The 23,664-nt window shown below is 43.7% G+C and overlaps 1 protein-coding gene across 1 annotated transcript in view; it reads right to left on the reverse strand.

The window, feature by feature from the left end:
- Window positions 1–493: 493 nt before the first annotated feature.
- LOC106610891 (fibronectin type III domain-containing protein 5b) overlaps window positions 494–23,664 on the reverse strand; it is a 28,559-nt gene continuing 5,388 nt past the window's right edge. The window contains exons 2-6 of the mRNA XM_014210551.3: window positions 15,079–15,194; window positions 14,298–14,499; window positions 6,091–6,174; window positions 5,471–5,604; window positions 494–4,936 (exon numbers count right to left, since the gene is read on the reverse strand). Of these exons, the coding sequence (XP_014066026.1) occupies window positions 4,877–4,936; window positions 5,471–5,604; window positions 6,091–6,174; window positions 14,298–14,499; window positions 15,079–15,194 (596 nt within the window). The 3' untranslated portion in view covers window positions 494–4,876. The remainder of the gene's footprint in view (window positions 4,937–5,470; window positions 5,605–6,090; window positions 6,175–14,297; window positions 14,500–15,078; window positions 15,195–23,664) is intronic.

Consider the following 23,664-nt stretch of genomic DNA (forward strand, 5'->3'; position numbering starts at 1 on the left):
GTGTGTTATTTCCGTGTGTGTGTGCTTGCGTGCAGTGGGAAAGTGGAGAGTAACAGAAGGTTGTTTGATGTGTTTGACAGTGACAGTTCATTAATGGCTAGTCTGACACAATGTGATGCGTCATAACAGAACTGGAGTAATCAATGAGAGTAAAATACAGAATAGTCTACCTTCCTGCCTCCTCCCTTGGCTGTGTATTTACCTTTCTCTATTCCTCTACATGCACATTTTAACAAGATTGTTGTACGTTGGATATAGGTTAAATAGGACAGCCATAGAATGTTAGAAATACATTGAAAGCAAAGTGTCATGAACAAATGTTCAGTCTCTCCAATAACGTGACATTTACATTGCCCATGAGACTTCCAAATCTTTGCCTGAAGACACATTTCTGTGACCAATACCACTCTTTACAGAATGTGAAAAGGTTGACACATTTCTCAAATAATAATACTTGTATGTAGCATTTCTAGAAACCACATAACTGATGAGAAAACGTATGTACACATTTAATCTGTCATGCTCTTTATTTAGCATTACATTCGCCCATCCCTTAGAAAATAAATCAAATTCTAGTTTTCCTCCTATACCATCTCATAATGGATACAGACAGACCACAGATGTTTAACATAACATACTGCAGCCTCCATGGGCCAAGTGGCAGGGAAATACTAAATGGAAAAGGTGGAACAAATTTGACCCTTACCATCCCATGCTATCAAACAAAATGGAAGATTTAGGTGTTTAACGCAGTGCTTTTTTTAATCAGACCTAAAACACATTACCACAGAAATGTCCCCTTCATGGGGATGTGGAGGAGGTTGTCTGGCCCATTTGATAATCTCCACAGCACAGTCTCTTCATACAGCATGTCAACACCTGCCTGTGATACAGTACATGGGGTGGGGAGGATGGACTCTCACACTGAAGATGATTCAGTGGAAGCCCTTCTGTGAAGATGACTACTAATGATGATGTCAGATGGGACTGAATCAAAGGGGTCAAAGTTTAGAACCAACATATGGAGCTCATTAGTGATGGGGGGAAAATCGATACAGTTACATATCGGGATATTATTTTTGATGCATCGTTTTGACTATCGCAATATTATATTTGCGCTAGTTGGCTGTACCTGCAGCAAAACTTGTTTTCCATCATCTTTTTAAATAGGGAGACAAATTGTTTTCAGCACTTTTATTTCCATAACTGATCAAAACTTGTTTTCTCATGGCTGTCTTTTGTTCCTCCGCGGCATACATATGGTGAGCAATAAGTTCGGAACATCGAATCGTAATAAAATCACAGTCGAATTGGAATACATATAGAATCGTGAGAATGGCAATACATATCGTATCGGCACCAAAGTATCGTGATAATATCGTATTGTGAGGTCCCTGGCACTTCCCAGCCCTACAGCTTGTGATCACATCGTTGATTAGACCTGGGAAAGTTGGGGGTGGCAGGTGTTTCATAGAAAGGTCTTTTCATAAACAAGGATACTCATAAAATAGGACTTTAAACTTATTTAATCACCTTTTAAAGTCCCCCTGCATTAAGTGTGGCTGGGAGGTTGAGTGTAGGTGGACAGGTGCTTCATGGCCTGCCGGTGTGTGAGATGCTCCACTGCTCCACTCAGGGCTGTTATTGCTGTCATGGGGGAGGCCTGTATAGCCCTTCCTCAGAGACACATCCAGTCCATGCACATGAGTCAGGCCTCTCTTAAAGGTGAGTCTATAAACTCTCTTGAACGTTCACAAATAAAAGTAGGTGATAAGAGAAATTATACGCTTAAAATATTTGAACAGTAGCATTTTAGTAAATCTACTAATAAGTCAAATATTATTTTTACTTAAAGGGATAATCCACCACCAGAAATCAAATTCATGAAACTCCTGTCAATTTGGTGAAAGCCTATGTTTTATCAGTGGGTAAAATAAAATAATTCCCCATGATTTAACTTGTAAGTGGTCTGTCTGTGAAATCAGGAAAAGATGTAGGAATGCGGCATAGCTATTTGGTTCTCGTCACCGGAGATGGGGGATAACGCACTTATCACATTTTATGACACTTTTTAAACAATTACCTGCACTCCAGATCGCCAAGTCAGCCAATAGATGGTATGGCATACTTGTCTGGAACACATTCATCTGTTTATATCGTCATGAAAAAGTATATATTTCGCTTAGATGTGCTCAATCTAAACAGTGTACCAAATGATTAAACTCAGTTTCTCCTTCAAGTACCATCTCCATAGAGCTCGCCAGCTTTTAGTCCTAAAAACAGGAAATTAGTTACCTCTGGTTCATTTAGCCATTCCTATAGACGGGTTGGTTGTTTAGCAACAAAACGGACGCTTTGCAACTATGGGACAAAACAGACCGGGTTGACTTGGATTGTTGATAACATGTATGCTATATTTCCTCTCCAATGTTTTATTGAAAACAAATACATTTTCACAATGAGCACTTGTCCCTCAAATACGTCATTACAGTTGTTGGTTAGCTAGCTAGCCATATCAGCATTGACATTAAATCAGTCAAAACACCTCAAAACAAGACATGGTATCAAGAACAAGATGAAACAAGCCAGTTACCATTCCCCACATGGCAGTTTCTTGTCATTCTTGCTAGCAATCTGGCCATCCAGAATCACAACAACATGGTGACTTCTGCCCCATGGAGGCAAGCACATCGTTTTTGTGACGTTCTCAGCTAACCTATCTATGGGGAAAAGGAATGGGGAAAGAATGGGGTTTTGGGATAAACGCCAAAAATAAGGTCTGAGGTTAACACAGGCTTAGGAGATCTTATGTTTTGTTCTATGCGATTGTATTAGTCAATTAACATTACCTTTTTGAAATATGAAGCCTTTTATGTGTATTATGTGCTTTTTTTTTTATTACATAAATGCTTCAAAATTCTCATAGAACTAAATCTCCTAAGCCCATGTTTTCCAGAACCCCTACAAAAAGGCCATTCATTTTCCCATATGCTTTGGCCAACGAACCATGGTGGATTTAGTGCCCTCAAAAAGACGCTGTTACTATGTATCTCTATGCTCCCTGTGTGTCTGTGGGAAAATGCTGTTGTTGCCATAGCAATGTACCCTTTCTGCACTCACTCATTGCAAGTTGATGAACTGCAATTTTAACTCGGTGAGAGACTCCTAAATTGATAGTGTAGTTTGTTTAGGCGATTATACAGCTAGCTAGCTACTTCACATGCTGATATTGACTTTGGTATTATTGTGTATAGCTATGTTTTCTAGCTAGCTAGCCAGCCAGTTCAGAAAGAGCATTGCATTGTGGTTTTTGTTGCAAGAGATTTCCACAATGCTTTTAACATATTTCTAGCAACCTTGTTATAACAACAAAATAAAACATTTGTTAACAAATATATTCACATATTAGTGTTATTTAACACTGTTAATTGTATGAATTAGCCGTTTGGTGTGGATTATCCCTTTAAAGGCCCTGTGCAGTCAATGTGTTTTATATATATTTGCACACTGAGATTGGAATAATACTGTGTAATTGTGAAAATTTGGATAAAGCCCTTTTATTGTAAAAGCAGTTTGAAAAGACTGCCTGAAATTTCAGCCGTTTTGGTGGAATGGAGCTTTGGGCTTTCCATGGTGACATCACCATGCGATAAATTAATAGTCCAATAAGAAAGATAGTTCCAAACCTCTCTGCCAATAACAGCTAGTTTTCAGTTTTCCCCTCCCCACTCAGACCACTCCCAGACGGTCCTAGCATAATTCTTGCTTGAGAAATTGCTCTTTGCTAAGAAGCAATTTTTTTCTTCTTTTTGATCATTTTAATCGAAAACAAACACAGTAACATACTTAATTGTTGCCCAGAGATGATTTGATATTGAGATTTAAAAAATGGCTGCATTGGACCTTTAAAAGAAAATGTTATATTTAAGGTAAATCAATGATAAATGTAGAGACCATATTTGTTTATAAATGACAACGTTCTTTTCTGCTGTCAGAGCTAACAAGCTTTAATTCTCCAGATAAATGGAGAATTCTGCCGTACGGGCGACTTGAGTGCTCCTTTTGATCTTGCTCTGACGTCATAGCCACCAGCTTGCTTCAGAAAGGCCTCCAAAATTAGCCTTGTATTGTCTGGATTCCCTGAGAGGGGAACTAACTAGCTCTCTGATCGAATGAAAACACATCTCAGAGGAGGTTTCAGGGAGTTTAGCCAGAAGGAGATCTATAAAACTGGTACTTTAGCAATAAGAGGTTGTCGTGAATAGATTGATAAAAAATGAAACCGATTTTGATACAGTGATATATAGTTTGAATAAGAGGTATAATATGTCAAAGGAGGTAAACAATAGTAAGGAAAGTACAGTAGGTGCCTTACAGCAAATGAGCATAATAGGAGGCAAATAAATAAACACTGTCAGAGAGGAGATGCAGTAGGGGGAGTTAATTTTCACACGGTGCACAGTGCTCAAGCCTTGGTTGCAGTATGGGGAACAGGGGCCGGGACAGTGTGTTTCAGTTCATTAACAACAAGCTGAGAGAGAGGGTCTCTGGCCCTGGTTATATGCAGTCCCCTGGCCATGTTCATATCTCCTCTCTCTCAACTCATAGCTGAACCCATTTGGCCCTTATCTCCTTGACCTTCTGGCAATAATTAGAGCAGTGACAGCCACAGTCCTGCCACCACATCTAGAGCCTCTCCTCTGAGACCTGGACCCTGGAGTCCTGAGGGCCCAGTTCACACCCAGGCCCCATGCCAAAGGGCCGGCCATGACCCACAGTCCCAGCCTCATCCTAACAAGCAGATGGGCATAAAGGGCCCTTTGGTTGCTCTGTTTAGAATACACTCAATCCTTTGGATTAGAGAGTGTTCTGGCCGTCACACCTCGATGATGTTCACAGATGGCGCCCGGTTGTTGTTGTTGTTGTTCTTGGGGAACTGGAGGGGAAGAAGGGAAACAGCAGTGATGAAAAAGATGAAGGCCAGTCTCTAAACCTGGAATAAAGTATAATTCTGCTAGTGTATGAGCATGGAGCGCCTGGACAGAATGGGAGAGTTATGATGCTTTTTCTCTGGAAGGGAGATGGGGTATTTTGATCATTTTAGTGTCAATTGGTTTAGTTGGCAGAGGGCATCAGCCAGTTGTTGAGGGAGATGGAGAGGAGTGAATGGACATGGGACAATCATGCCAGCGTATGGGCTGTCTATGCATTGATTTGAAAGGCTTTGGATTTATAGCATTCTTGTAACTTATTGCCTGAGATGCATGTTTATCATTTTAATTGTTTTTTGGGGGGGATGAAGTGCTGTCATAAATGCTAGTAAATCAATGCATATTCTATTATGTGGTGGGCGTAGCTCTAATGGTGTTATGGGAGTGTTAACTGCTGGTGAAAGTGGACGTTTTTAAGTCGCTGGGACGATTCACCTGCCCGTTGACGGTGGGGACTCAGTGGGGAGAAGGGGTTATACCTTACTGCGCAACAGCCCCCCCGTCGGGTGCTCCGGAGTACTGCACTCTGATGAGGTCTTGGCTTTGTCCTTGTTGGTGTTGGGCTCGTTGTCTTTGATGATGTCATACTGACGGCAGAAGAGAGCGATCACACCTGACAGAGAGAGGAGAAAGGGGCATACACAGAAAGATCGTAAATAACAACCACATTACCGCAGTGAAAAGCCGACGGAAATCATTTAGCATGGACAAATTACAACAAATTGTGGACCATATTTGTTTAAATATACCTTTTTTTCTACATTCATGAGGGGTGTGTGTGTGTGTGTGTGTGTGTGTGTGTGTGTGTGGTGTGTGTGTGTGTGTGTGTGTGTGTGTGTGTGTGTGTGTGTGTGTGTGTGTGTGTGCGTGTGCGTGTGTGTGTGGTAGGGTTGCAAAATTCCAGTAACTTTTCCCAAATTACCATGTTTTCAAGAAATCCTGGTTAGAAGTTCCCGGAATCAGAAGGGAATAAGCAGGAAATCCAGATTCCTGCAACCAGGATTTCTGGAAAACCTGGGAATTTGGGGAAACTTACTGGAATTTTGCAACCCTAGTGTGTGGGTAGCACTCTGACCTTTTGAAACATTCCACCCCTCACCTGCCCACATGATCAGCACCACCACGATAATGATGAACTCCCCTGCCCTCAGCTGAGCTCCCACTTCCTCCATGGTCACCTCGTCTGGAGTGTCAAATACACCAGCACAATCAGTTCATCACCATGGCAACATTATCATCAGAGTTATTATTGGTAACTGGCAGATTATTAAACCCAGGTTCTCCTGACAGGTCAGTCTAATGATGGGGGAGTGTTGGGGTGAAAGCCATCATCTGCTAAGTGAATATGCCGGGCTGAACTTCAGTCCAGTAGACCTTGTCTCTACCACAGGAGGTTGGTGGCACCTTAATTGGGGAGAACGGGCTCGTGTTAATGACTGGAATCAGTGGAATGGTATCAAATACACCAAATGCATGCGTTTGTGTTTGGTGCCATTCTATTTGCTCCGTTCCGGCCATTAATATGAGCCGTTCTCCCCTCAGCAGCCTCCACTGGTCTCTACTGTAATTATACATACTCAGGAGTAGGTCTGCTCTGTGTCAGCTGGATAGAACCATTTGCTCCTGACACCCCCTATTGTGTAGACTGATCTCTCTATTCTTCTTCAGTCCCAGGATGGCACCACTCACCACTGGCTTTCTGTCAGCTAGCACTGCTTTAAACAGGCCACGTTTTTCATGATTCCAGGTGATTCTGACTCAACCCTAACAACTTGTGCACAGCCTCCACAATTATCTCGTCATTGAAGAGCGCTGCTATCTGGGAACCGCACAGCACATGCCTCAATTTGCCCACTATTTCTGAGAGAGGCTGATGGTGTCTTAGGATTCAGTAGAAGCTGGGCATGAAGAGAATACATAAGCCTGAGATAGGGTCAGTGGGGATCCCCACTCTGAAGGGGTTGGAGAGAGAGAGTTAATCACAGCAGCCACGATCGATTGAGTTGGGCCTAAATAGAACTCAATAATCATTATTAATGTCCTACGGGCCAAAAAAGATCAGAGAAGTGTGTGTGTGTGTGCAGCTTATGTTTGTGTGTGTTCAAGGTCCACTCAAACAAAGCAACATGTTTCTGAATTCAGTAGAGGAGCTGGCTAAAGTTCAGCACACCAGTGCCCCCCATTTAAAGACCAAACAGAAGTAGGCATTGGCACTGAAATTCTAATGTACCTGGGTAGCTTCACCACGCTCCAGCAGGTTCTCCCAATGACTGATTCAGCCAATCGATGAGTCTATGTACCTTGACATTAACCAATCCAAGCTGGAAAGCCAGAGGCTCCTGACATCGCTGCCAGATGTCCTCCATATGGCTAATATTGGTCAGTTCTAATGTCAAAGACAGTCTCCAATCCTAGAGACAGGTTGAGTCCTCTGCAGGGAGAGGTGGGGCTGTACTGTTTGTAGAGGAGGAAGTTTGCAGGTGGGAGCATTCAGGGACATGGTAAACTGTATGCTGTATAGCTGCAGGATTATGTGAGTAAAGACATAGTCTTGGAGTGTTATACACCTGTTTTACTGCAACACTGTTTTGCAGACATCCAGGAGGGAGTTGTCCCGCTGGTCTAGCTATAAAACCTCCATCATCTAGAGTCTTGGTCACAGACCACATGCTGGTTCTATAGCCATGGTCTTGGGAGACAAACACATACAGTGCATTTGAAAAGTATTTAGACCTTTTCACTTTTTCCACATTTTGTTACATTACAGACTAATTCTAAAATTGATTAAATAAATGTTTTACCTCATCAATCTACACACAATACCCCATAATGACATATCGAAAAATAAAAAAAGAGATACCTTATTTACATAAGTATTCAGACCCTTTCCTGTGAAACTCGAAATTGAGCTCAGGTGCATTCTGTTTCCATTGATAAGGTCCCTCAGTTGACAGTGCATGTCAGAGCAAAAACCAAGTCATGAGGTCAAAGGAATTGTCCGTAGAGCTCCGAGACAGGATTGTGTTGAGGCACAGATCTTGGGAAGGGTACCAAAAAATGTCTGCAGCATTGAAGGCTGGCCTCCATCATTCTTAAATGGAAGAAGTTTGGAACCACCAAAGACTCTTCCAAACTGAGCCGGGCGATCAGTGACCATTGGGTTCTTGGCCTTGATCAGGGAGGTGGCCAAGAACCCGATGGTCACTCTGACAGAGCTCCAGAGTTCCTCTGGGGAGATGGGAGAACCTTCCAGAAGGACAACCACCTCTGCAGCACTCCACCAATCAGACCTTTATTGTAGAGTGGCCAGATAGAAACCACCCTTCAGTAAAAGGTACATAACAGCCCACTTGGAGTTTGCCAAAAGGCACCTAAAGGACTCTGACCATGAGAAACAAGATTCTCTGGTTTGATGAAACCAAAATTGAACTCTTTGGCTTAAATGCCAAGCGTCACGTCTGGAGGAAACCTGGCACCATCCCTATGGTGAAGCATGGTGGTGGCAGCATCATGCTGTGGGGATGTTTTTCAGCGGCAGGGACTGGGATCAGGATCAAGGGAAAGGTGAACGGCGCAAAGTACAGAGATCCTTGATGAAAACCTGCTCCAGAGTGTTTGGGACCTCAGACAGGGGCGAAGGTTCACCTTCCGACAGGACAATGACCCTAAGCACACAGCCAAGATAACGCAGGAATGGCTTCGGGACAAGTCTCAATGTCCTTGAGTGGCCCAGCCAGAGCCCGGACTTGAACTAGATCAAACATCTCTGGAGAGACCTGTGTAGCGACGCCCCCCATCCAACCTGACCGAGCTTGAGAGGATCTACAGAGAAGAATGTGAGAAACTCCCCAAATACAGGTGTGCCAAGCTTGTAGCGTCATACCAAAGAAGACTTGAGTCTGTCATTGCTGCCAAGGGCGCTTCAACAAAGTACTGAGTAAAGGGTCTAAATACTTGATATTTCAGTATAAAATATATATATATTTAAATCTAAAAAACGTTTTTTTGCTTTGTCATTATATGTGGTATTGTGTGTAGATTGATGAGGGGAAATATTGTGTGTGTGTGTGTGAGAACGTCAGAGCAGTCTGTCTGTTATACAGAATAATTGTGTTTTGTTTTGAACTGACAGGATCTCAAATTTTGTCTGATCACGGCTTTCTTTGTTTCCTCTCTTTATCTCCTGGTTTCCCCTAGTGATAAAAAAAAATGTTTTAGATGCATGCCAGCAAAGCCACTACACAACACAACACTAAACAATACATTAATTGCACTATAACGGTGACAAACGGTGCCCACAAACTGTTAGGGCCTACATAATGCTGTCCCGACAGCAGAGCTTTCTTTTCAGCACCATGGAGTGAATCCTTACCACTAATATACCTAGTTATCAGCGGAGCCTTGTCTGGCAGCGAAACAGTTCATTCAGCTTAATTTACTGCCTTTTAAAAAAACATAGCTGATATGGCTGACTTTCTTAAACAAATGTGGTTTCTACTGACAATTGAGATGTACAAACTATGGCACAAGGGAATGACGAGCAATCTGTAATTTCGATTAAGTCACTGATGAGCGAGCTAGGATGGACGTAGTCAGTATAACTATTTGTTCAGCACTTTTGAAATATACCTGCTGGAGCGCGTGCTATGGGTGGGTGCTGCTATGGTGACCAGTGAGCTGAGATAAGGCAGGGCTTTAACTAGCAAAGACTTATAGATGACCTGGAGCCAGTGGGTTTGGCGACGAATATGAAGCGAGGGCCAGCCAACGAGAGCATACAGGTCGCAGTGGTGGGTAGTATATGGGGCTTTGATGACAAAACAGATGGCACTGTGATAGACTGCATCCAATTTGCTGAGTAGAGTGTTGGAGACTATTTTGTAAATGACATCGCCGAAGTCAAGGATCGGTAGGATAGTCAGTTTTACGAGGGTATGTTTGGCAGCATGAGTGAAGGATGCTTTGTTACGAAATAGGAAGCCAATTCTAGATTTAATTTTGGATTGAAGATGCTTAATGTGAGTCTGGAAGGAGAGTTTACAGTCTAACCAGACACCTAGGTATTTGTAATTGTCCACATATTCTAAGTCAGAACCGTCCAGAGTAGTGATGCTGGACGGGCAGGCAGGTGCGGGCAGCGATCGGTTGAAGAGCATGCATTTAGTTTTACTTGCATTTAAGAGCAGTTGGAGGCCACGGAAGGAGAGTTGTATGGCAATGAAGCTCGTCTGAAGGTTAGTTAACACAGTGTCCAAAGAAGGGCCAGAAGTATACAGAATGGTGTCGTTTGTGTAGAGGTGGATCAGAGAATCACCAGCAACAAGAGCGACATCATTGATGTATACGGAGAAAAGAGTCGGCCCGAGAATTGAACCCGGTGGCACCCCCATAGAGACTGCCAGAGGTCCGGACAACAGGCCTTCCGATTTGACACACTGAACTCTATCTGAGAAGTAGTTGGTGAACCAGATGAGGCAGTCATTAGAGAAACCAAGGCTGTTGAGTCTGCCGATAAGAATGTGGTGATTGACAGAGTCGAAAGCCTTGGCCAGTTCGATGAATACGGCTGCACAGTAATGTCTTTTATCGATGGCGGTTATGATATCGTTTAGGACCTTGAGCGTGGCTGAGGTGCACCCATGACCAGCTCGGAAACCAAATTGCATAGCGGAGAAGGTACGGTGGGATTCGAAATGGTCGGTGATCTGTTTGTTAACTTGGCTTTCGAAGACCTTAGAAAGGCAGGGTAGGATAGATATAGGTCTGTAACAGTTTGGGTCTAGAGTGTCTCCCCCACGTAGATTTTGCGGTGACGTAGTGTCCCCATGAGTGACAGAACACTGAGCCAATCATGGCGCAACTAGAGAACATTAACAACCGCTCTGTATTTTCCACCCCTCCACCACAGAAAGCACTGAGCCAGGCTGAAACACCTGCATTTTGGAGCTGCCTTACTCAAGAAAGCAAAAAACATGCCATATTTGTGTGGCTTTATTAACTCAATTATTATATATATTTTTTTACATTGTTTGCAAACTGATATCTGACACGTATTAATGCCAAAATAACATGCAAAACAGGCGAAAATAAGTAAATGAATGTCCACTTTTTGTTTTGTCCTGTTTAGATAAACAGGTCGGGCTCTGCCCTGAATGACGGTTTGCCACTGCCTCCGCCAAAACTCCGGGATTTTTCATACTGTAGCTTGTTCGCCATCTTCTTTTTAAATAGTGAGCCAACATGTTTTCAGCACTTTTATTTCCCTGACTGATCAAAACTCATTTTCTCATCCTCTCATGTCACTCTGCAGCGGACATACAGTGCCTTCAGAATGAATTCACACCCCTTGACTTTTTCCACAGTTTGTGGTTTTAAATGGATTAAATTGAGATTTTCTGTCACTGGCCTACACACAGTAACACATATTGTTAAAGTGGAATTATGTTTGTGAAAATTTGGACAAATTAATTGATTATGAAAGGCAGAAATGTCTTGAGTCAATAAGTATTTAACCCTTTTATGGCAAGCCAAAATATATTAAAGAGAAATAATGTGCTTAAAAAGTCACATAATAAGTTGCATGTGTGCAATAATAGTGTTTAACATGATTTTTGAATGACTTCCTCATCTCTACACCCCACACAATCTGTAAGGTCCCACAGTCAAGCAGTGAATTTCAAACACAGATTCAACCACAAAGACCAGGGAGGTTTTCCGATGCCTCACAAAGAAGGGCACCTATTGGAAGGTAGATACAAATGTTAAAAAAGGAGACATTGAATATCCCTTTGAGCATGGTGAAGTTATTAATTACACTTTGGATGGGTATCAATAAACCCAGTCACTACAGATACAGGCGACCTTCCTAACTCAGTTGCCAGAGAGGGAAACCGCTCAGGGATTTCACCTTGAGGCCAATGGAGACTTTAAAACAGTTAGAAAGTTTAATGGCTGTGATAGGAGAAAACTGAGGATGGATCAACAACATTGTAGCTACTCCACAATACTAACCTAATTGACAGAGTGAAAATATTCCAAAACTGTTTGCAACAAGGCACTAAACTAATACTGAAAAAAATGTGGCAAAGGATTTCACTTTTTGTCCTGAATTCAAAGTGTTATGTTTGGGACAAATCCAATACATCACATTACTGAGTACCACTGTCCATATTTTCATGCATAGCGGTGGCTGCATCATGTTATGGGTATGCTTGTAATCGTTAAGGATTAGGGAGATTTTCTAGATAAAAAATGTACAGAATGGAGCTAAACACAGGAAAATCCTACAGGATAACCTAGTTCAGTCTGCTTTCCACCAGACACTGGGATTCGAATTCACCTTTCAGCAGGACAATAACCTAAAACACAAGGCCAAATCTTAACTGGAGTTGCTTACCAAGAAGACAGTGAATGCTTCTGAGTAGCTGAGTTACGGTTTTGACATAAATCTACTTGAAAATCTATGGCAAGACTTGAAAATGGTTGTCTAGCAATGATCAACATCCAATTTGGCAGAGATTGAAGAATTTTGAAAAGAATAATGGGCAAATGTTGCACAATCCAGGTGTGGAAAGCTCTTAGAGATTTACCCAGAAAGACTCACAGCTATAATCTCTGCCAAAGGTGCTTCTACAAAGTATTGTGGTGTGAATACTTATGTCAAAGAGTTATTTCTATATTTAATTTTGAATAAATTAGCAAAAATGTCTAAAAACGTGTTTTCACTTCATCATTATGGGGTATTGTGTGTAGATGGGTGATAAACAAAATTGCTATTTCATCCATTTTGAATTCAGGTTGTAACACAACTAAGTCAAGGGGTGTGAATACACTTTTGAAAAAGATAATTACAAAAAATATAATTTTATTCAGTAAATATATTTATTTGTTTCTTCATTTTGATAAGAGATACATGTAATGAATTGAAGGTTATTTGTAGCTGTAAAAATCGAAATGTACCGATTTTAAGGTTCTGTCATTATATTTAGGGTGGGGTTGTGTGAAATTCTTGTGAAAAAAAATGGGATGCCCAATGAAAAAGTTTGAATACCACTGATGTAGAGGGATATGGAGGCTGCATCATTATGCGACCGGCGCTGAGTCATGCCTTAATACTGTAGCCATTTATCACAGTGGCTGCCTGGCTGTACACAAGGAAACAAACACTTCTCTGAGACGTGCACATTTATCTCACCTCAGCCCAGCCATCACTCACACACTAACACCACTTTCGCTGCTGTACAGGTTCTCGTCTCATCTCATCCACCTATATGGATCTAGCTCTGGGTTGGTCTGTGCCTAGGGACTGTAGGTCTGTATGTGTCTGAGGCTGTTTGTAGCATTCTGTATCCCTTTGTGCTAGTTTCTCCTAGCCGAGAATCCTGAGAATATCCCAACTAAATTACCTGGGATTAGTGTGTGTGCCCAAAGAGCCTTTGCTACTGTGACTGTGAAATGTTCCCAGAACCACAAGCTCCCTGCCTCTGCTTCCTGTGAGTGTCTGTGAGGAGTCAGTGAGTGAAGGAGCAAGGCTGTGAGTGTCTGTGAGGAGTCAGTGAGTGAAGGAGCCAGGGTGTGAGTGTCTGTGAGGAGTCAGTGAGTGAAGGAGCCAGGGTGTGAGTGTCTGTGAGTGAAGGAGTCAGGCTGTGAGTGTCTGTGAGGAGTCTGTGAGTGAAGGAGCCAGGGTGTGAGTGTCTGTCAGTGAAGGAGTCAGGCTGTGAGTGTCTGTGAGTGAAGGAGTCAGGCTGTGAGTGAAGGAGTCAGGCTGTGAGTGTCTGTGAGGAGTAAAGGAGCGAGGGGGTGAGGGAAGGGTGCGAGCCAAAAGCACATCGATTTGCATCACGCTGCCCTGAATATCTCATCACCACTTTGACAAATGCATTACCCTTACTGTAGATAGAGCACAGGGCAGGGGCAGTTGGGGGTGAATGCATAGAGGCACATCAATATACCACAAACTATACCCTGAAGGTGTTATATTCATAAATTGTTCTAAGAGCGCTTGATGTTTAAGAGCATTCTGTTGTGAAACTTAATTTCACGCTTTGTGTCCCATTGATTTGTATTGGCCTTTATGGAATCAGTCAAAAGTTGTCAACAGTCCAACTGCAAGCTTTACTCTCGGCACTGTATGTGTACATACTGCTGTGCACAGGGTTTCCTCTTCCTTTTTTGGCACTGCACCTGTATTACAGCAAGGTACGGGAACCTGGAGAAGTGCTTTGGACTTTGTTTCCTCCATAGATACTGTATGTATTAGCTTCAGTCTTATCCTAAAGTTGTGTGTGAGATTATAGAGTTTTTTACCTTTACTCTTCGAGGCCTGTGTCTCAGACTCCTTGGGCGTGCGGAAGCGCAGGGGTTCGCTGTGCTGACTCATGGGCCCACTCATGCTGATGGACTGCACGTGCACAATGTAGTCGGTCTCCTCCTCCAAGTCCCATAATGCACAGGAGCGGGTGGTGGTGTTCACTTCCTGGATGAAGCGCAGCATGCGCACGTCCTTCTTCTGTTGGCACATCATCACAGAGGTGCGTTTAGTGAGCAGTGTAACACAAAACTATCCACTGAGGTTGAGTAGAAGTCTCACACACAACATTGAGCCCTGGTGAACTTCAATCCCAGTTATCACATACTGTACAGTAATAGTAGACAGAAATAGACTATGTGGAGGAGTGGAGAGAGGGAGCAGCAGTCAGGAGATGGGCAGAACCGGGGCTCTTAGCTGGGCTTCTGGGACCAGGAAATCATCTGCTCATGGGCTAGAATGGAGCCTAACCATTGTGCAGGGTAGAGTGACTGTGTGCAAGTGGGAAATGTTATTGCTTTCCCTCTTTACACAGCTGCCATCTTCCACTGCTGTTGTCGAGGAGACAGGCGCTCAGACGGGATCGTCCTGGCAACACAACGTCCCGTGACACAACGGTTCCGCAAAACAAGCCGCTGGCCAGCAATGCAGGGACGCAATGGAGAGACGGTGAGTAGCGATTGGTGACAGATTCTATTTGATCTCCTATTGGCGAGAGTGTGAGTGTTTGTGTGCGCCTTGGTCTCCTCCCCCCCGCACTGCGCTCCTCCTCGCTCTCACCTGCTGTGTGATGGCAAAGCCAATGACAAGGTCCCCCTCGGGGATGTCCCATGTCACCACGGCAGAGTTGGACTTCAGAGCCTTGATGGTCACATTGACAGGAGCCGCCAAGCTGTCTGCAAACACAGACAGGGAGAGAGAAAAGATACACATGAAGCAAATGAAGTTTACTATCTTGCTGTCTAGTGGGTACTGGGTAGGATACAGTAGGTATGGTAATGGGTACATATATTATTTACATGGACTCAATATAGTACTTCAAACAGTCCGTACAATCACAGAGTGGTTAATAAGCTACTCCACAGGAGAGCTTGACTATTCTAGACAGTATGATCTACAGATTGGCCATCAGACTGTGGAGCCTGATGCTTACTACAAACGGAGGCCTCTGATCACTGCAGCCCCCCACTGCTGGTTTCACTGTTCACTATTACACACCCAGGGAGAGCTGTGGCCTGATTCAGTATTCACATCCATTCAGCATAATTAGGACTCATAAGAAATACAACTGCAATCAAATTTAGAGTGGAGTGGTTTGTAGGGGTTGAATTTTAAATGGCCCCGCAATTAAGTTTTGAATTTTGAATAGGTTCACATTTAGAGTCAGTTGAATATTCAGTGAAATTACACTCAACTCAAAATAATGTACATTTACACTGAGTGTACAAAACATTAGGAATGCCTTCCTAACATTGAGTTGCACCCCTTTTTGTCCTTAGAACAGCCTCAATTCGTCGGGGCATGGACTCTAAAAGATGTTGAAAGCGTTCCACAAGGATGCTGGTCCATGCTGACTCCAGTGCTTCCCACAGTTGTGTCAAGTTGGCTGGATGTCCTTTGGGTGGTGGACCATTCTTGATACACACGGGAAACTGTTGAGAATGAAAAACCCAGCAGCTTTGCAGTTCTTGACACACTCAAACTGATGCGCCTGGCACCTACTACCATACGCCGTTCAAAGGCACTGAAATCTTTTGTCTTGCCCATTCATCCTCTGAATGGCACACATACACAATCTCATGCCTCAAGGCTTAAAAATCCTTCTTTAACCTGTCTGGGATAGGGGGGAGTATTTTCACAGCCGGATAAAAAAACGTACCCGATTTAAACTGGTTACTACTCTTGCCCAGAAATGAGAATATGCAGATTATTAGTATATTTGGATAGAAAACACTCTGAAGTTTCTAAAACTGTTTGAATAGTGTCTGTGAGTATAACAGAACTCATATGGCAGGCAAAAACCTGAGAAAATTCCAAGCAGGAAGTGGCCTGTCTGCGAATTTGTAGTTCTCCTTTTGCTTCTCTATCGAAACTACAGTGCCTGTGGGGTTATGTAGCACTTTCTAAGGCTTCCATTGGCTCTCTAAAGCCTTCAGAATGCGGATTGAGGCATCTCCTGTCTCTGAGCAGAGTACAGGAGCACAGTTTGTCAGTGGACTGCCTGGTGACTAAGAGATTGGAAATGCGCATTCACGAGACCTCGCCATTTTTTCTTTTGTCCTTTGAATGAATACACTATTGTCCGGTTAGAATATTATCGCTATTTTACGAGAAAAATACCATAAAAATTGATTTTAAACAGCGTTTGACATGCTTCTAAGTACGGTAATGGAACATTTTGAAATTGTTTGTCTCGAAATGCGCTCGCGCGTTACCCTTTGGATAGTGACCTGAACACACAAACAAAACGCAGGTATTTGGACATAACTATGGATTATTTGGAACAAAAAGAACATTTCTTCTGGAAGTAGCAGTCCTGGGAGTGCATTCTGACGAAGATCAGCAAAGGTAATACAATTTTTCTAATAGTAATTCTGAGTTTAGTGATCCCCGAAGTTGGCGGGTGTCTGAATAGCTAGCCGTGATGGCTGAGCTATGTACTCAGAATATTGCAAAATGTGCTTTTGCCGAAAAGCTATTTTCAAATCTGACATAGCGATTGCATAAAGGAGTTCTGTATCTATAATCCTTAAAAATAATTGTTATGTATTTTGTCAACGTTTATGATGAGTAATTTAGTAAATTCACCGGAAGTTTTGGGTGGGAATGCTAGTTCTGAACATCACATGCTATTGTAAAAAGCTGTTTTTTGATATAAATATGAACTTGATTGAACAAAACATGCATGTATTGTATAACATAATGTCCTAGGAGTGTCATCTGATGAAGATCATCAAAGGTTAGTGCTTAATTTAGCTGTGTTTTGGGTTTATGTGACATATATGCTTGCATGGAAAATGGCTGTGTGATTGTTTTTGGCTATGTACTCTCCTAACATAATCGAATGTTTTGCTTTCGCTGTAAAGCCTTTTTGAAATCGGACAATGTGGTTAGATTAACGAGAGTCTTGTCTTTAAAATGGTGTAAAATAGTCATATGGTTGAAAAATGTAAATTATAGCATTTTTGAGGTATTTGTATTTCGCGCCACGTTCTTCCATTGGATATTTGGCGAGGCATTCCGCTAGCGGAACATCTAGATGCAAGAGGTTTTAACCAGTCTCCTCCCCTTCATCTAGGGGATCATAGCTTTCACCTGGATTCACCTGGTCAGTCTATGACATGGAAAGAGCAGGTGTTCTTAATGTTTTGTACACTCCAGTGTATAAAAAGTTGGATTACTTTTTATTATTCATTGTAATTATATGTTGTGCGTGCTGCAAACCACTGACAGTTTAATTAGGGCTTGTGCTACATCACTTCCAAGTAATGATTTGTTGCTGTGCAATACATTTACAGTTTTGTGTGCGTGCATGCTAGTTGTGTGTGTGTGTACTGTATTCAGATGTTTACACCTGGCGGCATACTTAATCGAATAAGTGAGCATATGACGCTGTGATCACAAATGAATGAGAGATCCAAACTCTGCTGGAGCAGGGACATGCTAACTGTTCTTCAATGACACTTTAAATTCATACATTCCAGATAGTGAATGGGAGAATCATTATCAGGGCTTACCTGAATGATCAGAGGGCTTTGGTGGTGATGACTCATGCGATGGGGGAGTGTCTGCAGAGTAAATGAACATGCAATCTTCCATGTTCCTTCACTGTCAGAGGCAGGGCGCCCTGTCTCTTAGCCCCTCCGTGCCACACCTACACTTCAGTATGGTAAACAGTCTGAGACATTGAGGATTGATGGGTTTGTGTGATGAGACACAGGAGGGACGGGAACAGATAAACGAGAGTGGACACTCATAATCATGTTACGTTATTCCGACATCTATTTAGTGCTGCAGATGTATTCAGATGAGTTATTGAGCGTGTTAGCGCTCACTCTTGTCTTCAGCTAACCAGTGTAAATCATGGCCTAGTAATTGTTTTGCTGATTAAAGGCCTGAGACAGAGACACACACCCAGTTGCTTTGTTGGGGATGTACTCCTTGGCGGACGGTGGCCATGACGGGAAGCTCTCATATATCCCCATGATGGGAAGCTCTCATATATCCCCATGACGGGAAGCTCTCATATATCCCCATGACGGGAAGCTCTCATATATCCCCATGACGGGAAGCTCTCATATATCCCCATGACGGGAAGCTCTCATATATCCCCATGACGGGAAGCTCTCATATATCCCCATGACGGGAAGCTCTCATATATCCCCATGACGGGAAGCTCTCATATATCCCCATGACGGGAAGCTCTCATATATCCCCATGACGGGAAGCTCTCATATATCCCCATGACGGGAAGCTCTCATATATCCCCATGACGTGAAGTGTGAGTCAGGACTAATGAAACAGCAGACAGATGTCTCCATAAACTCTGTCACAAACATACACACACACACACACACACACACACACACACACACACACACACACACACACACACACACACACACACACACACACACACACACACACACACACACACACACACACACACACACACACACACACGATGAGAGATGGGGATGACTTTGAGTCAGGACTCTGTCCCTGGTGTGTGTGTGTGTGTGTGTGTGTGTGTGTGTGTGTGTGTGTGTGTGTGTGTGTGTGTGTGTGTGTGTGTGTGTGTGTGTGTGTGTGTGTGTGTGTGTGTGTGTGTGTGTGTGTGTGAGAGAGAGGGAGCAGACACCAGCATATCTTTGTTAGCGGAGTCATCAGAGGGACAGGAGGTAGTGTGTGGCGTGCTGGGCCGTGTCATGACCATGACAGTGTTCAGTGGGTGACAGCTCGGCAGTCTTTCAAGGAGAGAGGGGGTATATAAAGAGTGAGGCAGTATGTTTGCATGGGTGTCTCTGTGTGTTTGCTAGTAAACTAATTGTACAGTGCACATTAAATGAGATTTTGTCCAGCCTACAGACAACAAACAAATAAAACACTCAAACTGTTGGCTTGCAGTTTGCACGTACTATTTCCCCTCGCCATTTTAAGAGCCTTTACTAACTTGCAAGCACGCACACACAAACCCTGTCTCCTGCTTAGTCTCATTGTCACAGTACTCCAGCTGCCCTTGATCAATAAAGCCTATCAATATTTAATGAACGTTCTTCTCTGGCCTCCACAGGCCCTTCTCTCTCAGCTCAGACCAGCTGTTCTCTCTCTGTCTCTCGCTCTTCCCCTCTCTCTCTATTTCACTTACTCTCTTTTTGTCCCCCCCCCCCCCCCCCCCACCACCAGACCCTCTGACCTGGGAAAGACAGTAGCACTCCTCCCTCAACCTGTGAACTGTATATCTGTATAGCTGCTCTATGTGTTGAACACAGGCTGATTTCTTACTGAGTTGCTTTGCCTCTGCCTGATCTAAGACCCCGGTCTGGTCCTGCAGCATTTCATCCTTTCATGCCTCTGTGCTCATAGAGCACTTACTGCTCAGCAATCAAAGACACCCTTCTCATCTCATGGGTAAATATCCCACAGACAGACAGACAGACATATAGTCTGCATGCTGGCAGTAATGGCTGAGGGGAGTAGAATATCAAAGTGGGCCAATACTGTGATGTGATGCTTCTCTCTGGCATTAGCAATGAGAGACCATAAATAGACAAATGAAGTGAACCTTGGGTTGCTGTCTCTAAGCGATAGCCGACCCTGCTGGACAATAAATTAGCACATGTTCATTAACACGTCCTGGCCTGACGCTAACGAGCATGCTGGGGGAATCACAAGTAGCTTTTCAATACCCCTCCAACGTGTCATTGAGATTGCAAGGGCAACCACTTCTCCCTTTGTGCTCTTAGGTCATTCCTGCTCTTCCTCAGGTTTACTGTACTGTGCAATACACACACACACACACACACACACACACACACACACACACACACACACACACACACACACACACACACACACACACACACACACACACACACACACACACACATAAATATATACATATTCATGCAGACACACACACTGATTTGCAGGCATATATTCATGTTGTCATTCTCACACCCACAACAGTTAAAGAAACAGCAGTAAAGCCTAAAGGAGAGTTGGAACAATAGAGTTAATGTGTTTCATTTGGCATCTTAAGCAGCTGTTGAAAAATTAATGTCTGCGATAGGCGTACAGGGAGAGACCGGGAGCCATAACACGATGCCATGTTCAATTATGAATGCACTATCACCTGTTTCATTACAGCCTTTATCGAGCCTCACTCTATTTTTCACGGCTTATTGTCCCTGGATGGAAGCAGAGAAACAATACATTTTCCTGTTCTCTTGCTCACGCTTTCTCTTCCTCTTTCCATCTTTCTTATAGTCTCTCTCTCTCTCTCTCTCTCTTTCCCTCTGCTTTCGTTCAGCCATTCTCTCTTTCATTCTCTAGCTGACTCGTTCAAATCTCTGAAACGCTCTCGCTCGTCATCTCTACCTGTCTCCGATCTATCTGGTCGTGTGGATGTTCTCCAGTGGAGCCTCTCCTGACAGGTGGGCTGCAGACAGTCTCCTAGTCCTCCTGAGTGTAAACGCTGCTCCGGCTGACTGACACTTCCGTGGGAGCTGCTCACTGCCTCCTCCACTTCAGACACTAGAAGGAAAGAGTTCAGGCTTGGCACCCCCTACCCCTACCCCCTCATCATCTCTGCATCATCTCCCTCCAACACCTCCATATCAATCCACAGCCTCTGCACTACAGCACGCTATGACTCACTTCCTACTGTTAGCACGGTTTGTATTATGCACTCTCTGGTTTTGATTGGCAGAACAAGTACTGTATGGGTAGAGATCCAGTCCAGGTTTACCTTACATTTAGAGTTCTAGAGGCACAGAGGGGGTTGACATCCATAAACAACAAAGTGTACTGGTTTCGCACTCAAAAAGATGTTGCATAAAGCTTACTTCATTATTCCATTCACTTGTATTTTTTTTTCTACTGCATCAGGAATAGCGTACACAGATGTTTCAGCTTTACCGCCCTCCTCGGTGTGTAGGTACAGTTTTATTTCAATTCAAAACAGAATTTGTAGAGAACAACCGGTGAGCAGCAGGTGCTTCTAATCAGGGTTGCCACTCATCCCAACCAGGAGCTCATTAGGGCCTGGTTTAACATAGAAACTGGTACTGTCTATAGTTTACTGTGGAAATGTACAACCCAACCAGGAGCTCATTAGGGCCTGGTTTAACATAGAAACTGGTACTGTCTATAGTTTACTGTGGAAATGTACAACCCAACCAGGAGCTCATTAGGGCCTGGTTTAACATAGAAACTGGTACTGTCTATAGTTTACTGTGGAAATGTACAACCCAACCAGGAGCTCATTAGGGCCTGGTTTAACATAGAAAATGGTACTGTCTATAGTTTACTGTGGAAATGTACAAAACAACCAGGAGCTCATTAGGGCCTGGTTTAACATAGAAAATGGTACTGTCTATAGTTTACTGTGGAAATGTACAACCCAACCAGGAGCTCATTAGGGCCTGGTTTAACATAGAAAATGGTACTGTCTATACTTTACTGTGGAAATGTACAACCCAGAAAGCGAACCACTGGAGTGTGATTTCCATCCCCTTGCCCAAAGCCAAAGCCCCAGAGAACAGTGTGTGTGTGTGTGTGCGTGTGCGTGTGCGTCTTTTCCCTGGCTTTTCCCTCTCCATGCTCCATGATAAACATACCTCCAGGGCTCTCCTCTTTTGAGGAGACATTAGTTATTTACTTTTGCCAAAATAATTCTCCAACCCGCTGGCCTAAAGAGTGGCAAAGACGCAAGCGCCGAAATAGCCTCTCACTCTCCCTCTCTCACCCACTCACTCTCCCCCTCACTTGTGTAATTAAATGTCAAAAGCCAGAGTATGAAAATCAATGCTGTGTTGTGTAGTATCGCATCTGAGAATGCAGCTAATTCAAAAGCAAAGGAGCACGGGTGGCAGTGTTGATTATTTGACAAGCCGCCATACTGCTCATCTCTTAACTACAAATGAAATCTAGTTCCCATCCAAGTTCCTCGGGCCAGGAAACCACGGTAATATCTACACAATCAATATCCCAGCAGAGCTGGGCACATTATACACACAGCACATAAATATGATGGGGTTTTTCACTATTCTCCCCTTCTCCTATCTCCTACTCATCCCTTTCTCTCCCTGTTACCTACTCCACTCTCTCGCTCTCTTTCTCTCATCTTTCTCTCCATCCCTGTTTTATTCTCTCTCCTCATCCCTCGTTTCCTGCCTGTTTCATTCTCTCTTTTTCTCATCCCTCTCTTCCTGTAAAGTGTTAGCCAGTCTGTTGAGAAGTGAAGCAGCTGGTGCGGTAATGCCTAGCTGCCTCCTTGGAAGGATGGCACTGGGAGGGAGATGGTGGAGAGAGAAAGAGAGGTCGGCAATGGCTCTCTATGGTGCTTTCTCTCTCTCTCTCTCACTTTCCTTCTCTCACTCTTTCTGCATTTTTCGCTCACTTTTTTCACTTTCACACTCTTGGTCTCCTTACTCCCTCTCTTGCCTACTGGGCACACACTGGTTGAATCAATGTTGTTTCCACGTCTATTCCACATCTATTCCACGTTGAGCCAATGTGGAATAGACGTTGAATTGACGTCTGTGCCCAGTTGGTGTTTTCTCTTGCTCTGTGCCTCTTCCTTCCTTCCCTCTCTCTCCTGGTGAGCGTGACGGTTCCTCTCTGAGAGGCGCCTGTGGTGGCGAGAGGCAAGCTTCTATCCCTCCTGAATATCACCAGGCCTGCAGCTCTTACACTGGATTTGGCCACAGCTCCAGGAGACAGTGTGTCTCATGCACACACTCGCCACGTCAGGAGGACTAGGGAGAATGAGAGTTTTAGATTGTGCAGCAGCAGAGCGGGTTAGCACTGGGACTAGTGAAGCAAAGCTCTGGCAGAGAGAGAGAGAGAGAGAGAGAGAGAGAGAGAGAGAGAGAGAGAGAGAGAGAGAGAGAGAGGGGGGAGAGAGGGAGAGAGAGAGAGAGAGAGAGAGAGAGAGAGAGAGAGAGGGAGACTGGGCTACAGGTAAACTACTGGAGGCACACCTGTGTCTCCACAGCCAGTTGTAGCATAACTCACACCATTTGAGTTATCCCCTAGGATGTTAACAGAGAGGAGAAAATAAAAACAGTATTTTTACGCTCTGTTGAGCTGCCAAGGGCAGTGTGTGTGTGTGTGTGTGTGTGTGTGTGTGTGTGTGTGTGT

Source organism: Salmo salar, chromosome 09, assembly GCF_965601325.2.
Source record: "Salmo salar chromosome 09, fSalSal1, whole genome shotgun sequence".
Taxonomy (NCBI): Eukaryota; Metazoa; Chordata; class Actinopteri; order Salmoniformes; family Salmonidae; genus Salmo; species Salmo salar.